At 37.1% G+C, this 14,722-nt stretch overlaps 1 protein-coding gene across 1 annotated transcript in view; it reads left to right on the top strand.

The window, feature by feature from the left end:
* Positions 1-14,722, top strand: part of ajap1 (adherens junctions associated protein 1) — a 46,579-nt gene that overhangs the window by 17,863 nt on the left and 13,994 nt on the right. Inside the window, exon 2 of the mRNA XM_017411360.2 lies at positions 5,627-6,351. Coding sequence (XP_017266849.1) covers positions 5,627-6,351 — 725 coding nt within the window. The remainder of the gene's footprint in view (positions 1-5,626; positions 6,352-14,722) is intronic.

The raw sequence follows: 14,722 nt of genomic DNA, 5'->3' as shown, positions 1-14,722 counted from the left end.
TAACTGATCATGTGTTCTGTTAGACTGTATATTTATTGCTTGTGACAAGAGTAAAGTGGCTATAGTGTTTTTGATATTGTTATGTGTGTGTTTGTTTTTCTGTAGCATTAGCAAGTTATATCATGACAACTGGACTGGCTTTTACAAAACTCAGAAACTAATCAATGAATGAATATCAACATCTGATTACCAGTTGGAGTCAGAAGGATTCAGGATGCCTGCTACAGCTAAGTGACCTTGTCAAACACAAAAATGGCTCCAACTCAGACAACTTTACAAATACAGAACTAAAATTTGGTGTTATAGTAGGGGATGGTAATTCCCAACTAACAGTCTGAGTGCAATTGATCATATAAGATCTTTTTTTAAAACTCTGCCATTACTTATTGGAGTCAACTGTGTCTGTCTTTTTGCAAAATATCTCATGAACCACTGAATAGATTTCAATGAAACTCTCAGAAAGTAATCACTGGGTGTACTTTTGGAATCAACAGGATTCAAAATGTCTGTTACAATCAACTGAAATACAAAAATGGCTGCAACTCATCCAATTTTTTAGCTGTTTAGCTAAAGTTTGTTGTGGTAGAAGCTGAGCATCATTCCCAACACACAATGTGAGTACAACATATTGTGCAATATTTTTGTTTAAAACTTTGCTATTCACTGTTGGTGTCAACCCTTTTCAACATAAAATGATTTTAGTCTAAGACTGTGGTACAAAAGGTGATGGGCTTTTAGTTTCACTTGCGTTTTATCTCTATTAAAGAAAAAAAACTAAATAGATTTTAGCTTGTTTAATAACAAAGCCCTACAGTAGTGACTTACAGAAAACAGTTCTTATTACAAACTATTTGTGTGGTAATAATGAAGATTTAGGTCATTGTTGGATTTTCACAACAACAAGCTTATATTTTTCACTGGGCCAGAGCTAATTCGTCCTCCTCCAAGCATTTACTGTCTTCATGGTGCAGAGTGTGCCGAGGAGTTTTATACAACATGACAAATCTAAACAAGCAAATAACATCACTTTGGACAGACCCAGAATTTTACTGTCAAAAACCCATTTAAGCATCTCTGTTTGAAATCCCTGAAGTAAGGTTACATAAGTTTAACAGAGGGGAAAATGTAATTACTTAATCCAGAGTGCCTTGGCCATTGAGCAGCTGAGAGCAAGAAACATCAAATCGTGCTCATTCTCGATTCACAGAACATGAAAGTGTGAAAACCAACAAGATAGAAACCCTGCTATTATAGAAAAGTGCAAAAACACAGCAGACCACTTCACGTGTCATAAATCTGTCATACGGACAGACACTTTTTTCTGCAAAGCAACCTGCATCTCTGCATAATAGCTTTTTTTGTTATGAAACACTGTTTCTCCTTGCACAACAATTTGATACAGCTACACTGCAGATCTTCTTCGTGCATTTCAAAAATGAGTCTTCTTTCATTTTGGTCTTTTCATGAATTACAGTGTTAATGTTATGTTTCCAGCGTCAGGACCAATTTGGCTCTGCAGTATAGTATGAGTTTTGAAAGGACATTTTCCTGGATAAAAAATGTTTTTTAAAATGCCCATTTTGTTTCAGTTGTAAACCTTGTGGACAAACTTTCGTTTTACTTGTGCATGTCAGTACATTTTGTCAAACTGCATGTTGATTCTTTAACACCAACTCAAAAATGTGAGTCAGTTATATAACTCAGACCTTGAGTCATTGACTACCACTGATGTTTTAATAAAACAGGAGGCCCTGATTATGTTATTCAGACTGTGCTTCTCGAGCAGGAAGATCATGCGTTTCATTTGCAGTGGCTGTCAGGGACTAATCCAACCCCCCCTGACAGTAGCATTTTTAAGAAGCTGCAGAATAAGTTGGAAGTAGATTTACTTAATATAGTACAGCTTAAACTGGCACAGAGGACAGAGAAAGAAGTCGAGCTTGGTCAACCCTCCTCCAACTCCTTCTTATACTTAGGCCAAAAAACATAACCTAAAAATACAGCTCTGACATTTTACATGTTACTTCTCCTGTTACATCATTTGTTTTCTATATAGAAACCTCACATTAAGCTTGATGAGAGACTGCAGAGATTGGAGATCAGTACTGGATCAAAATACACGAGGAATGTCATTAAATATTACATACACCAACATTCTGTGAATGTGTTTTGATAGTTGAGACTCTGTGAGTCAATGTGCAGTGGAGAGATTTTGTTTCGCCTCATGTATCTGCGAGTCAAAGCCCAAGGTGCCTCTTTCATCTGCTGTCTGTCAAGTCCTGGCTCAAATCATCAATCCAGCAAGTCTTTCGCTGACCTTCAAACCGAAGTCCTCCAGGCCAGTGGACACACTAATTAAAGGTTCACTCCATAACTTCACAAAGTAATTTCATTCTCAGTATGTCTGGCTCAAGTATAGGCTGGACATACTGAGATCCAGAACTTAACATAGCCTTTGGGGTCACTGAATAATACACAAATAAGACATCACGCAGTGAGAACTTCTTCCAGTCCTCTCATAAACACGGACATAATATTCTCCATCCAAATAACAGTGTTTCATTTAAATTTGTTTCCTTGTCATGAAATATGTCACTATCTGTAGATAAAAATGTTTGACTTGGGCAGCAAAGGCTCAGAATAAGTCGATGTCACAAGCTCCACTAAAGGGATTTCCTGCCATATTGTTAAGGCTTACCTAAACTTTGGAGTAAGCAATGACAGAATGATGTAGCATGTGCTCATAAAATAGGACACCGGGCTTGCAGTCCCATCAGAAAGCAATCTGGTTTGTTCAAACCGTGACTGTTGTACTTCTTCTGCCATCTGTGCAGAGCACTTCCAAATTATATTTTCATTATGTGCAATGTCAGACTGTGTTAGTGGTTCTTAAATTATCAAAGTGAAGTTCTTAGAAAATATTACTTGCAGCTAGGATATTTTATCTCCAGCATGTGCTGTTGTGAATGCAGTTATATAAGTGGTATGTTATCCAAACACCAAAACTCTGGCAGTACTTTATGTAAAAGTGTGTAAATATAATGCAAGTGGAAAAGGGGCAGGTGATACAGTTTACTAATTTATGTGGTATGTAATTATTCTCTGTGGAATTTAATTTGGAATTGATTGTAAAATAACGCATTTACTTTAGCAATTTTGAAAAAAAAAATGAAAATAAAAGAATTATGTGACTAAATTATTAATCATAATGAATAAAACAGTTACAGTTTTGTGTTTAGCATTGTAACAATCATGAGATTGCACTCTTGACTTTGATGTTGACTTTTTATTTATATTTGACCAAATGTAATGTCGACAGAACATTACATTCAGCTACCTGCATTCATCAAAGATTGGTCTGTGAAAATTTGCTTGAGGTCAAATTAAAATTTTTCCAGTAGGCTTTAACTTAACACATAACATCAAAAGTAAGTAAAAATCATACTTGTAAAACTGTTTTGGTCTCTAGCTGAACAGTTCAAAGAGAGATTTTATTAAAGCTAAGTTGTTTAACTCAAATGAAAGGATATCCCCATGAGAAAAACTTTGATTTATATCTGCTGGTTTAAACTTCATTATTATTAATCGTGGTGGTCAGACATAATCTTTGTAGCCTTTAAAACTGACTGTAATGCATACTGTTCTTATGGAGTGAGATATAAGATAAAAGGAAAAATAAAAAAATGTAATATCAGTTTATTTAATGTATATTTGTAGCAGGGGGTTCTCTATTGTTTATTATTTGTCAAGCAGAATAGCTTCCTGAATGCTGAACTTGATGGAAAATGAAGACTGTTCTTGTAGTTGTTTTGTTCATTCAGTAACATCTTTTTTTATTCTGTCTAATTTCAAGTTAAAATTTATTTTTATTCTTTTTTTATTCTTATTTCTTTTGAAATAGCAAAATAGCTTTATAATATTAAACCATCAGAATCCCTAAAATACTGCTACAGTTTTCTAATGATACTATTAAGTACTAAACCTGACTATGTATGTTGGCTATTTTCTCTCAGTTCTGTTTCATTACAGCCTTCTCTCAAGCTCAGGGTTAAAAGTTAAGTGTTTAACAAACATGCTCCTTAAACACTTACAGCTCTATCTTTCCTGTTGTAAAGCGATGTTAATAATGACAAGCAACAAGCACTTCTCATATCGACTGTTTCATTAATTTGGCCCGTGGAGTTAAAACTGAGTCATCCCGAGCCTGCAGATTGGACATATGCCAGGATCCCAGTTGGAGGTCAGGGCCAAAGCTCTTACAAGACAAATTATCAACCATATTTTTAACTGTCAATAGTACACTGACCTTGTCAAAGCTTTTTGGTGATCAAATCAGTCACCTTTTACGGCTCAATTAAAATGCCATTCTAAATTATTTCTCCGTCAGTCGCTTGTTGGTCTCTCGCACATTCCTCAGTGGAAAGGCAGTGAATCTCAAAAAATTTGCACATCCTGTCATTATCAGTTCAAATGTCTTTGCACAGAAATGAGAGGCTAAAACTCCAGAATTTTTTTGCTCACAAAAAGGAAAATACTGAACTAACTTTCATATTCAAAGCATCAACTAAACCACCCTATTCATTAAATACTCAAATGTAATGAATACAGTAAAATATATTTGCATGTATGACAAAACATTTTAGATCTGTGTATTCCTACAATATGCTATTTTCTGCTATAGGTACAGGTTATCTCATTAAAAATCTAACTTCCAACAGTAGAGCCACATGATAGACTGGAACAAACATGCGTTGTAATTACACAATCAACAAAAGTCATTGTGCTGCTGTGCTGATGAACCTGTTTGCACTTTTACGTCTGTCATCACCTCCATGATGCTCCTAAAATGAGCCTTCCTTGTGGGCTTAAACTGGCCAAGGACAGCAGAGATTAAAGATATCCCATAATAAGGTTCCTCCCTCAGGAATCAATGCGTGGCTTTGTCCAGGGGCCACTGAAGGTTGTCTTGAAAAACAGCCCACTGCCGGGTCCCAGCCTGAATACACAGCTCATCTGTCACCTTGTCTTCAGAAGTAAAGTTTTTATACAAAGAAAGACACATATTGCTATTCAGTAAATTATTACACTAAGTTTCTGCAGCATACTTGTCATTCTGTATCTCCTAGAATTGCATCATATGTCCCCTAATATAGCTCTGCATATTCAAATTGTCCTTTGGGAATCAGATGACTTTGTGTCTGGGGGAGATAATGCAGAATATGACAATCAGCTGGTGCATCCCTGACCTTGTGTGTTGGTGTAATCATCCCCTGATTGATATAAATCTGTAACATCAAGGAAAGTACTTATTGCCAATGACAGTTCAGAGCAAAGAGTGCATATTCAGAATCTTCCTGATGTTCAGCACCTTTTACTTTGTGATTGACCTTTCCAATGTAATTAAAAAAGGCAGTATGTAAAACTCATTATTCTTTGAGCTTAACTGAGTTCAAGAAGTTGTCGAGTAAACTTTGCAATAACTGCTAATATTTACAGTTAGTCAGTAACTTCAAGGTTGGAGAGTGCATAAAACTGACTTGATGTTTTCTTTTTTCTTACTGTTTAACACTTAAACAACTTGTTTAATTTATCTAATTTTTCGTGTTTTTTTTCTTTCTCTCTTCAGTTCGCCTGCTTTGAGGCCAGGCAGCTGTATGGGGCATTGGGTGTGGATCCTGTTGGCCGTGACTCACCTCACCCTGGACTTCTCTTTGTGCAGCCCTCTCAGTCAAGGTCTGGGGATCAAACTCACACCTAAATCGGTGCCTCGGTCCCGACCTCGCTTGCAGCCTCTCTGGGATATGCCCAACAAGCTTCACTGGAGAACAGTGAGCCCGTTAGCGCGCCGGCTTCTCAACCCTGTTCCACCACCCCAAGACAACAGGGCAGGGATTTGGCCAAAAGTTAAAATTCAAAAGCATCGAAAGCTTAAAGGACAAACAGCTTGTAAGGAGTGCCGATTGAGATATTCTCAAACAGAGACAGGTGATGCTTTGGCTGGAATAGCAGAAGATTCAGTGGCTTTATCAAGTGGGAGAGTGTTAATTAGAGCCAGGAGGCAGCTCAAATGGGACAGCTATGACAAGTCTCAGGAGGGCCGGACTACTACAGTGGCTGGATTTATTGACTGGGGCCCCACGGGGAATGACAGTATATATGAAGATGGTAAAGTGGAACTCAATGTAACACTGTCCACCAGGGCCTCATCTACCACAGTGGCGACAACCACTAGCACTACACCAAGGCTTCCCCAAAGGACGTTCACTGTAGTGAGCACAACATCGTCCAAGAGCACCACTCCAAGTAAAACAGAGACTGCCAAACCACCAAAGCCATACGGGGACACACCAGGTAAGGCAGAAAACTGCTAAACATTTAAAAAATTGACTGTGAATTTTAAGGTTGAAGTATATGAGCAGGCAAAGATAATTAAGATTAATAACTTTAAATGTTTTGATTGCAGATTTTTCTCTTAGTTAACTTTTAAAGACTCACATTATGATTTCCGTACACACACTCAGGGTTGTTTGTTAATGTTAACAGTGTCCAAATTTGTTTATTTTGCTTTCTTTTCTCAGAATCTCATTTTTACCCTATCAGTTCTTTAATCAATTTGTAGGCACAGACAATTAAGAGTTCATTAAAATCAGTGCATAAAAAGAAAACAATTACCAAGAGATTTTTTCTTTGCAAGGTTTGAATGCTTGTAGGTTTTAATTTCAAAGGTTTTGTTGACGTGTATGAAACTAATTTTAGGAACAAGACTTAGTGGATTATATGATTTAGCATAAAGTACACAACGATAAAAGTCACTTAAACAAACAAAAATGATTGAATGTGTGCTGAACAGGGTGAACAGTGCAAAGTGGGCACACATCTTTACTTTTGTACAGAAGCATTCAGCTGGGTGGCTGACATGCCTTCATGTGGGTGAAACAGAATTAAAAATAACCAGTACTGCTCATATCTGTTGAAGCTCCTTGCTGATAAGTCAAAAGATGAATCAGGCAACATGATGCTTCACACAGGATGAAGAAATGAAATACATTTGGATTTAGGAATAGCTCAGCAAGTGAATACAAGGAATATAATTGGGCTTTAGGAACAAAAAGTTTTCACATTATCTATTATTACAAGATAAACTCTTTTTGCCTTTTACCGTGTTATATTATGTTCTGTTCAGAGTGGGATCTTGTTCATAAATGGGGTTCATATTTTTGTTGAATTCTCAGCTGAACAAGATTGCTCTAACTGACAACCGTGAAGTGAGCAATGTTCTCTTTAACAATGAATGAATATCGTAACGTGAGAGAATTTCAGGTCAAACCGTAACTCCTTCATAGTAAAAAGAGTCACCAATATTTCCCTGTGAGGGCAGGATCTAGTTGTCTGCTGTGTGTGTGGCGTGCGAGGTCAAGTACGTGAGAAGCAGGAGGCAAGCTCACTTTGGCAGCAGTGCCACAGGGGTTACATCAGTGTACTTCTATCCTCACGGAGAACTGTTACTGACAAAATGCATCCCCCTTTCCACTCGCTTTACTCTTAACCATCAAAACTGAAAGCTTATGCCGAGTTGTGTCTGCACACCGGGATCGGCACCTGAGGGAATGTGCTCCATCCATGGGGTGTGTCCACATTTCAGCTTGTTGGCACGACAGAGAAAAGGAAGTTGAGCTTCAGGCTAGAGAAAACCTTTGAGACATCTTGCCACTTCCAACTTTCACCCAGGCTGATCATCATACTTATAAATATTTCTGAAATTACTGCACAGATTATGTCCTTAACTTGTGTAAATGAAAATTTTATCATATGACTATGATTTAAAATAATCTAGATTTAATTAGAGCCAAGCATCAAACTAGATGTGTCACAGTGCCTGTACATGTAGTCTTTGTAGGCTGCATTTCAGTTACAATTTCAGGGTTGTCTCTCCATCTGACAACAAAACAGAAAAAAAATATGTTCATGAAAGCAGCATTCTTGGTTAATTTGCTCAATTAATATAACATTTATGCGAATGCACAGACTAGGAAAGAAGCAAATGTTCTAGCGGGCTTGCAAAAGGCAGAATGCAAATGCGACATGAAGACGTAATGCTTATGTAAATTAGCTCATGGCATAATTTAGTGACATTTACCAACTTCCTAGTTTAGATTTTCACTCATGAAACAGGTGGTGAATGAATATTACTTGGTGTTTTCGGACTGTGAACCCCAGTTAGGATTTCAGACAAAAAGTAGCTTATTTAAAATCTCCCAACTGAAATTTGAACTAGTTCTGATGAATGTGAACATGTATGGTACTTTATATTTCATGAATAATATTAGAGCTTTGTGAAATGCCCCATTCACAGGTTGTGTCCTTGACTATAGAATAGCCCTGAAATATTGCACATGGGCATGTATGACATTTATGGTTAGTCTGTCTGTGGAGGCAGTTCATGGCAGTCAAATCATTCCTGTAGGCATATCAGAATTAACATGTCATTACATTTATGAAGAACATGACTTCCTCAAAGCACAATGAAACATGAGTCATGTTCAACATCTTATGAACGCAAACTGTGCTAATTGAACTGCTCCCATTTGGTGCAGTAGCAGTAACGTCATAGACGTGGGCACTGAACAGTAAAGATGATTAAAGTCTTTGGCCACCTTCCACTCTTTCGTCCCATTAATAATTTCTTAAGAAGCTGGTGAATGTACAGTCACTTATGATGCAAGTGTGACATTTGATTTCCTGGACAGTTAAATTATGCAATCATTGGTGTTCCGGTAATGAAGACAAACAGACAATAGAACCTGAGTTGGACCCACTGAAACACCTGAATCTGATATCTAAAGCCAATGTTTAAAAGCAATCACGTTGATCTTATGCTGCAAAACGGAAGACTATACAAATAAGAATAATAATGTTTTCCATATAAATATCTGTCCTATGATTGTGACTGAACTGCGTATAGTGAATGTGAAATGGCAGCACCTAATTGTTTTGTCAGTATTGTTTTGATCTCTTGATTGGGAGGCGAGCATGAGACCACCTGTGAATAAAATAATAACTTGATATTGTATCTAGGAGGAAACCCGTTATCACTGTTGCCTGAAAGCTGCCAAGGAAAGAATTTATTTATATTTTTCAAATGGGTTTACATCATTATTGCTGTAAGAAAATTGTTTTTCATCAGAGCAGATGAATAGAATTGTGTTTTGAAGAAAAACCTTTCTGTTTTTCTGCCGCAAAATACTTTTTTTTTTACTTCACAACACATTAACCCATGTCTGACTCAAATTAGCCCCAAAGCAAAATATATAATTACCACATCAGCAGCACAGCTTTGGATTGCTGATGAAAATGTTGAAAAAAGAGAGACCCTTCGCTTTATTTTTGCCCCACATGTCCACCTTTTTGTTTCATACAGTTTTTTAATACACTAAGCTCATTCTTAGTGAGACTAATCCCATTTAAATTTGGAGGAAATTCCCTAAATTACCACCTTAAACACCTTAAATTGAATTATCTTAAACATTGATAGAATGTGACTAAGCTCATATAGAAGTTTAATTTATAGCTTTGTGTTCATCCCATTTATAAAACTAGGGACCCATGGGAGGGAGGATGAGAGGAAGTGTCTATGTGGATTGAAAATAAACCAAGATGTGCACACGTCACAGCACCCTGAAACAGCTGTCAAAGCCTATCTTCTGAAATGAAATGTCTGTAGGCTTGACGTCAGATATCCCTGCTTCACAATAAATGCACTCTGGCCAGATACTGGCAGCAGGCAGTATTGAGGTGCAGATTAAAAATACTTTATCTGGCAAAATGATGACAGATAAAGTCTAATCCTAATTCTGATAGGATGAGCTATTTGACATGACTCTGACCGCTGTTTTTTTTTTTTTTTTTATCAGTACATATGAAGGGCAGTAAGAATTTTTCAAGGAATGCAATCAAAGTCTGGTATGAAGACACTTGAAGAGGCACATATGAAATACTTGATTTAACCTTGATAAATCAAAAGCATCTCTTCTTGTCTCATTGTGCAGAAGTAAACAGTAACCTTTCTTTCTATTTGTCCACCACTGGGTTGGATGGCGCTCTAGTTCACTTGTTTGTCTTGTGCTTTGACATTTCAAGTGCTTTAGTTAGAAACATACTATGCAGTGACATGGGAAAAGTCTATGACAGCTTACCAGCGTGAGCTACACTTGTTGACCGTAGGCTATAGGGCAGAATTCAGGCTTCAGGCAAAGTCTCTTTTTGCATAAATTTTGGAATTCTGGTATTAATTTATCTTGTATGAACGTGTTGGATATGAATTAATGGTAATTTTCAAATCTTATAGAATATTTATTTGACTCAAATGGACCTTTTTTGTCATGACGTGGGGAGAAGGAGGCGAACCCAGAGCGCAGACTCATTTTGAAAATAAACAAATTTATTAAAATAAGAGAAAACCAAAAACAAAACGCTGATGTGGCAGCAGGAAGGAAACTAAATCCAAGAACCGAACACAGGGAAGGGCAGGAGACGAGCAGAACCAGACATCAGGGAAACCAGACAAACAAACCAGCGAGTAAGTGGAGGAGATGACCGGGTTCTAAAGACAGAGGGTAATTAAGTGAAGTAGGCACAGGTGAGTGATAACGAGGAGCAGGTGGAGATGGGCGCGGCAGGGAAACAAGTGACTGACTGAGAAGTGAATAATGACAGAAAACAAAGACACAAAGAACTGAACTAAGACCAGACTAACTAAATAAAATAAACAAACTCAAACTGAAACATAAAGACAAAAAAAGCAATAAACTGAATACAAGAACCCTAATCCTAATATTTTTAATTTGTGTTTGCTAATCTATTCATTGAAAATTTTGCCATTGTTTGTAGCAGACAAAAAAATGTGTCTTAACTTCTGTTCTTAAAGTGACAGTAAGTTGCTTGACATGGAAAGACTTGGAGAGAATTTGAATTTCTTTCACTTTGTGTAAATATGTTTAAAGTGTTAGAAGAAGATCAGAATGACTCTGGAATTTTTAACCAAAAACAAAAAATGCAGCATCTATCTCACTAAAACTCCCTGTAGCTCTTTATTGTATTGACATCAATATATTTGATATTTTCTTGATTGTTTTGATCTAACTGACACAGCCTGGTGCTGGAATGTTATCATCATCATATTAACAGATGTTTTCCTTGAATGCAGAAGAAACCTAAACATTAACAAATGTCAAGGCATATAAACTTAGTGTGTTGATGTATGCCTTCTGGAATATAAACTACAGATATTGCAGGAGTGGATAGTAAACTGCAGTGATAATTAATAGCAAATGTTTTTTTTCTTTTAGTTTTTCATTACACAGTGACATGTTTGGTGTGTACTGATAAATTCTAAATTACAAATTTATCTCTGGCTGCATCCTGCCATCACTCATGAACAAGACTCCCAAATACTTGAACAAGTGATGTCTTTTTAATTTAACCTGTGTTCAATTAAAAAAAAAAGGTTTGTGTCACTGTCACTACAAACGTCTGCTCATCAACAAGTTTATTTTTGACTTTACACTATTTAGTATGTCTCATTGTAGAGGCTTTAATTCAATAATAAATTTGAGCCTGAGTTTTTAGACCCATCCAGTTTTGGAATCTCACTTGGATAATTTGAAAATCCCATATATGCTAATTCTAAACTGCAATCTAAAGCTAATGTGTGCTAGATAATAACTCTGCCTCTGAGTGTGTTGACGCCCACTCACTATTGACATAAATAATGCAAGACAACAAAACAGACTCTTTATGCTATTTTGAAAATTCAACATAGCTTAATGCTGCTTTTAATCAAATCAGAGGCCTTTAGAGGAGAGCTTTTGGGTGCTTTCTGCCTCATTTAGCCAGTTTGAACTATTCTCTTTCATGTCATCTGTCAGCAGTCCCGTTGAAGTTTAATGACTTGCAGCTTGCTCTGGCTGTAATTCTTTAATTAGTCACTGACTTGCCGCAGGCCACAGCCATGGTAAACAACCATACAGACAAATAATTTTGGTTGTGATATCTGTTTTTGTCTTGTATAATGAGAATTTTGCTCATTTCACCTAGCTTTAATGGTAGTTTTGTCTTGTTGCCGCATCTTTTAGTGGATGGCTCCTGTTGATTCAGCTCTCCTGGTGCTCAGGTCATTATACAGGTGGTGAAGGAGGAGGAAGAAGAAGAGGGGGAGGAGGGTTGGGGCATTTAGCTGTGGTGATTCCAGATGCTCACTGATTGTTGTCTGCATTTGTGCTGCTTGTAACTCTGACTCCCCTCTACTCTACACAGATGGAGCTGTCAGCTTCATTATGGACATGAAATGATTAAAACTCCAGTCAGCAAACCACTGCTGATAACGTGGGTCTTGTTAGATGGTCTGTGAGATGAAAGACAGAATATTACTTGTTGATTGTAAAGAAAAAAGGTTCATAAATGCATTCTATAGAGCCTAGAAAATATTTAATGGGATGTTTAAAATAAAAGAAATCAAAGAAAACAGTGAACCAGTAAATAAACCTGAAGGAATATTAAAGGCCTAGCATGCCTTGAAGGAATGCATATCACCCACTGCCTTTCATACCAGAGTTTTAAACAAAGATCATATTATTTTATTATTGGTGGAGTTGTAGCCATTTTGGTCAGACCTAAAAAAAAGCATTATGTAAAATCTCATGCAATGTCAGAAAATGTAATTCTCAAAGTATGTGTTGGGAAGGGCTCTTAGCTATTACCCCATCACATTTTAGCCCAGTATCTATGAAACTGGCTGAGTCAAAGTCATTTTTGTGTTTATTAAGGTTGATTAGGTTTGGTGGCCATCTTGAGTTTGAGTTGACTTGAAAAGTTGAATTTCTTTAGAGGTATATCAAATGGTTATTTTCTGAAGGTTTTATTAAAACCCATCTAGCGGTCCATGATATATACTTTGCTATCAGACAGACAGAGTTAACTCAAAATAGTTGCATAATAGCAACTTTTTTTTTATCTATCCTGAAGCCCTATAAAGAAAGAGAGACAAAGAGAGGTAGAGAAGCCCTTGTATCTTCGAGTCAGTTTGACGTGAAGACCGTGGGAGGGTTAATCAAAGATTTTGAACAATATGTACACGTTTGTAAAATGTGTTGTCGGCTAGTCCCAGCTAGCACCACATCAAATCTTTGCTCAGTGTCTGTAAGATAGACGGAGCTATAGCTTTTTTGTGCTTTTTTAAGGTTGTTTGCAATTACAGCCATCTTGAATTGGGTTGACTCTAAAAGTTAATCAGTTCATTTTCTCATACATCCAATGATTGCTTTCTGCAAGTTTCATTAAAATTTGTCCAGTTGTGGCGGATGACAATAAAGTAACTAACTAGATCATGTCAACAATTTGTTTTAATTTATAAAGATTGTAAATGTATATGAGGGGTTAGATGAATGATGTGAATAAGTAAATCTGGATTCCCTGCAAAGCAAACAGAGAACATGCAAAATGTATGTTAAGTGTTTGACAAATCAATTTTTAAAAATGTGAAGGTTGTTATTTTGACCTGTGGTAGACCTGTAGAGGCATACAGTACAGCCTCCTCAACAGTCAGAGACACACTGAGACAGATAGAAACCACTTTTCCCAACAGTTACCATGGCAATCCAATAAGACTGCCATAGCTCTCTGTATTGACTCACAATAAAGTGGGTAAAATGAATCCCTATTTCTCAAGCATTAAATCTGAACTTAAATGCTGATGTCTGGTGACAGGCGTGCAAAGTCAAACCCTTAGCCTCTGATTTACAGACAACTCAGCCAAGAGAAGAAGAACGGGTGAGACTGAGCAGATGCTGCTTCACTTTTCGGTTTCTCCACCTTTTTCTTTTTGATACTTCTGCCTCAAAGAACAAAACTACAAAGTACAGATGTCGACTGAGACAGTTTTGAATGCAGGGTGATGTACTGTCAGTCATATACACTAAAACAGACTAGATATAAGATCCGTCCTTTACTTCATTTAAGTTTTATCCTTATTGAAAAAACTCAGTGTGTTTTTGGACAGGAGATGGACTCAAGGTGCACAGTGTCTTTCACAGCCCATTCACCTGTTAAACAGCATAGCTAAACATTAAAAAAAAGAAAAAAATCTTCCATCAATATGACAACATGCAGACTTCACGGTGGTTGTTTGAAGCTGCATCAGATGCAATGGCATTTTATATCCACCTGAAAATTGCAGTCATTTTCATTTTTCGGCTGCGTGATGAGCACTTGAGTGTTTCTCGCTGCTTCTAATACAGACTCAGGATGAGTGTATCTCCCTTTATGGGTGGCTATCATTGAGGCAATATACTCTGTCTGTCCCCTTTTTCTATTTTTTTTTGGTCCATTTTACCTTTTGCCACCAGGCTGGCTGAATTATGCAGCAATGCCTTTGACATTGAATAAAAAGGCATTTAGAGTAATTGTGTCTGATCTCTCCCTCTTCAACTTACCTCTTCATTCTGTCCTGCTGCTTTTGCAATAAGTGTTTTAGATTGCTTGGTTACTCAGTGGAAATCAGCCTAGATTGACACTTTGACATCAATGTTAATTGGAAATTCCCAGCTATCAGCATTCAGCCTTTGACAGAAGTCTTCTCCCACTGTCCTGAAAAGGTGCCCAATTGGTGTGGAGGCAATCTTGGATGGGTCAGAAAGAATATTAGCATGTACCAAATATGCCTGTGCAA

This window comes from Kryptolebias marmoratus, linkage group LG8 (genome assembly GCF_001649575.2).
Source record: "Kryptolebias marmoratus isolate JLee-2015 linkage group LG8, ASM164957v2, whole genome shotgun sequence".
NCBI lineage: Eukaryota > Metazoa > Chordata > Actinopteri > Cyprinodontiformes > Rivulidae > Kryptolebias > Kryptolebias marmoratus.
This window is presented reverse-complemented; position numbering and strand designations above follow the sequence as displayed.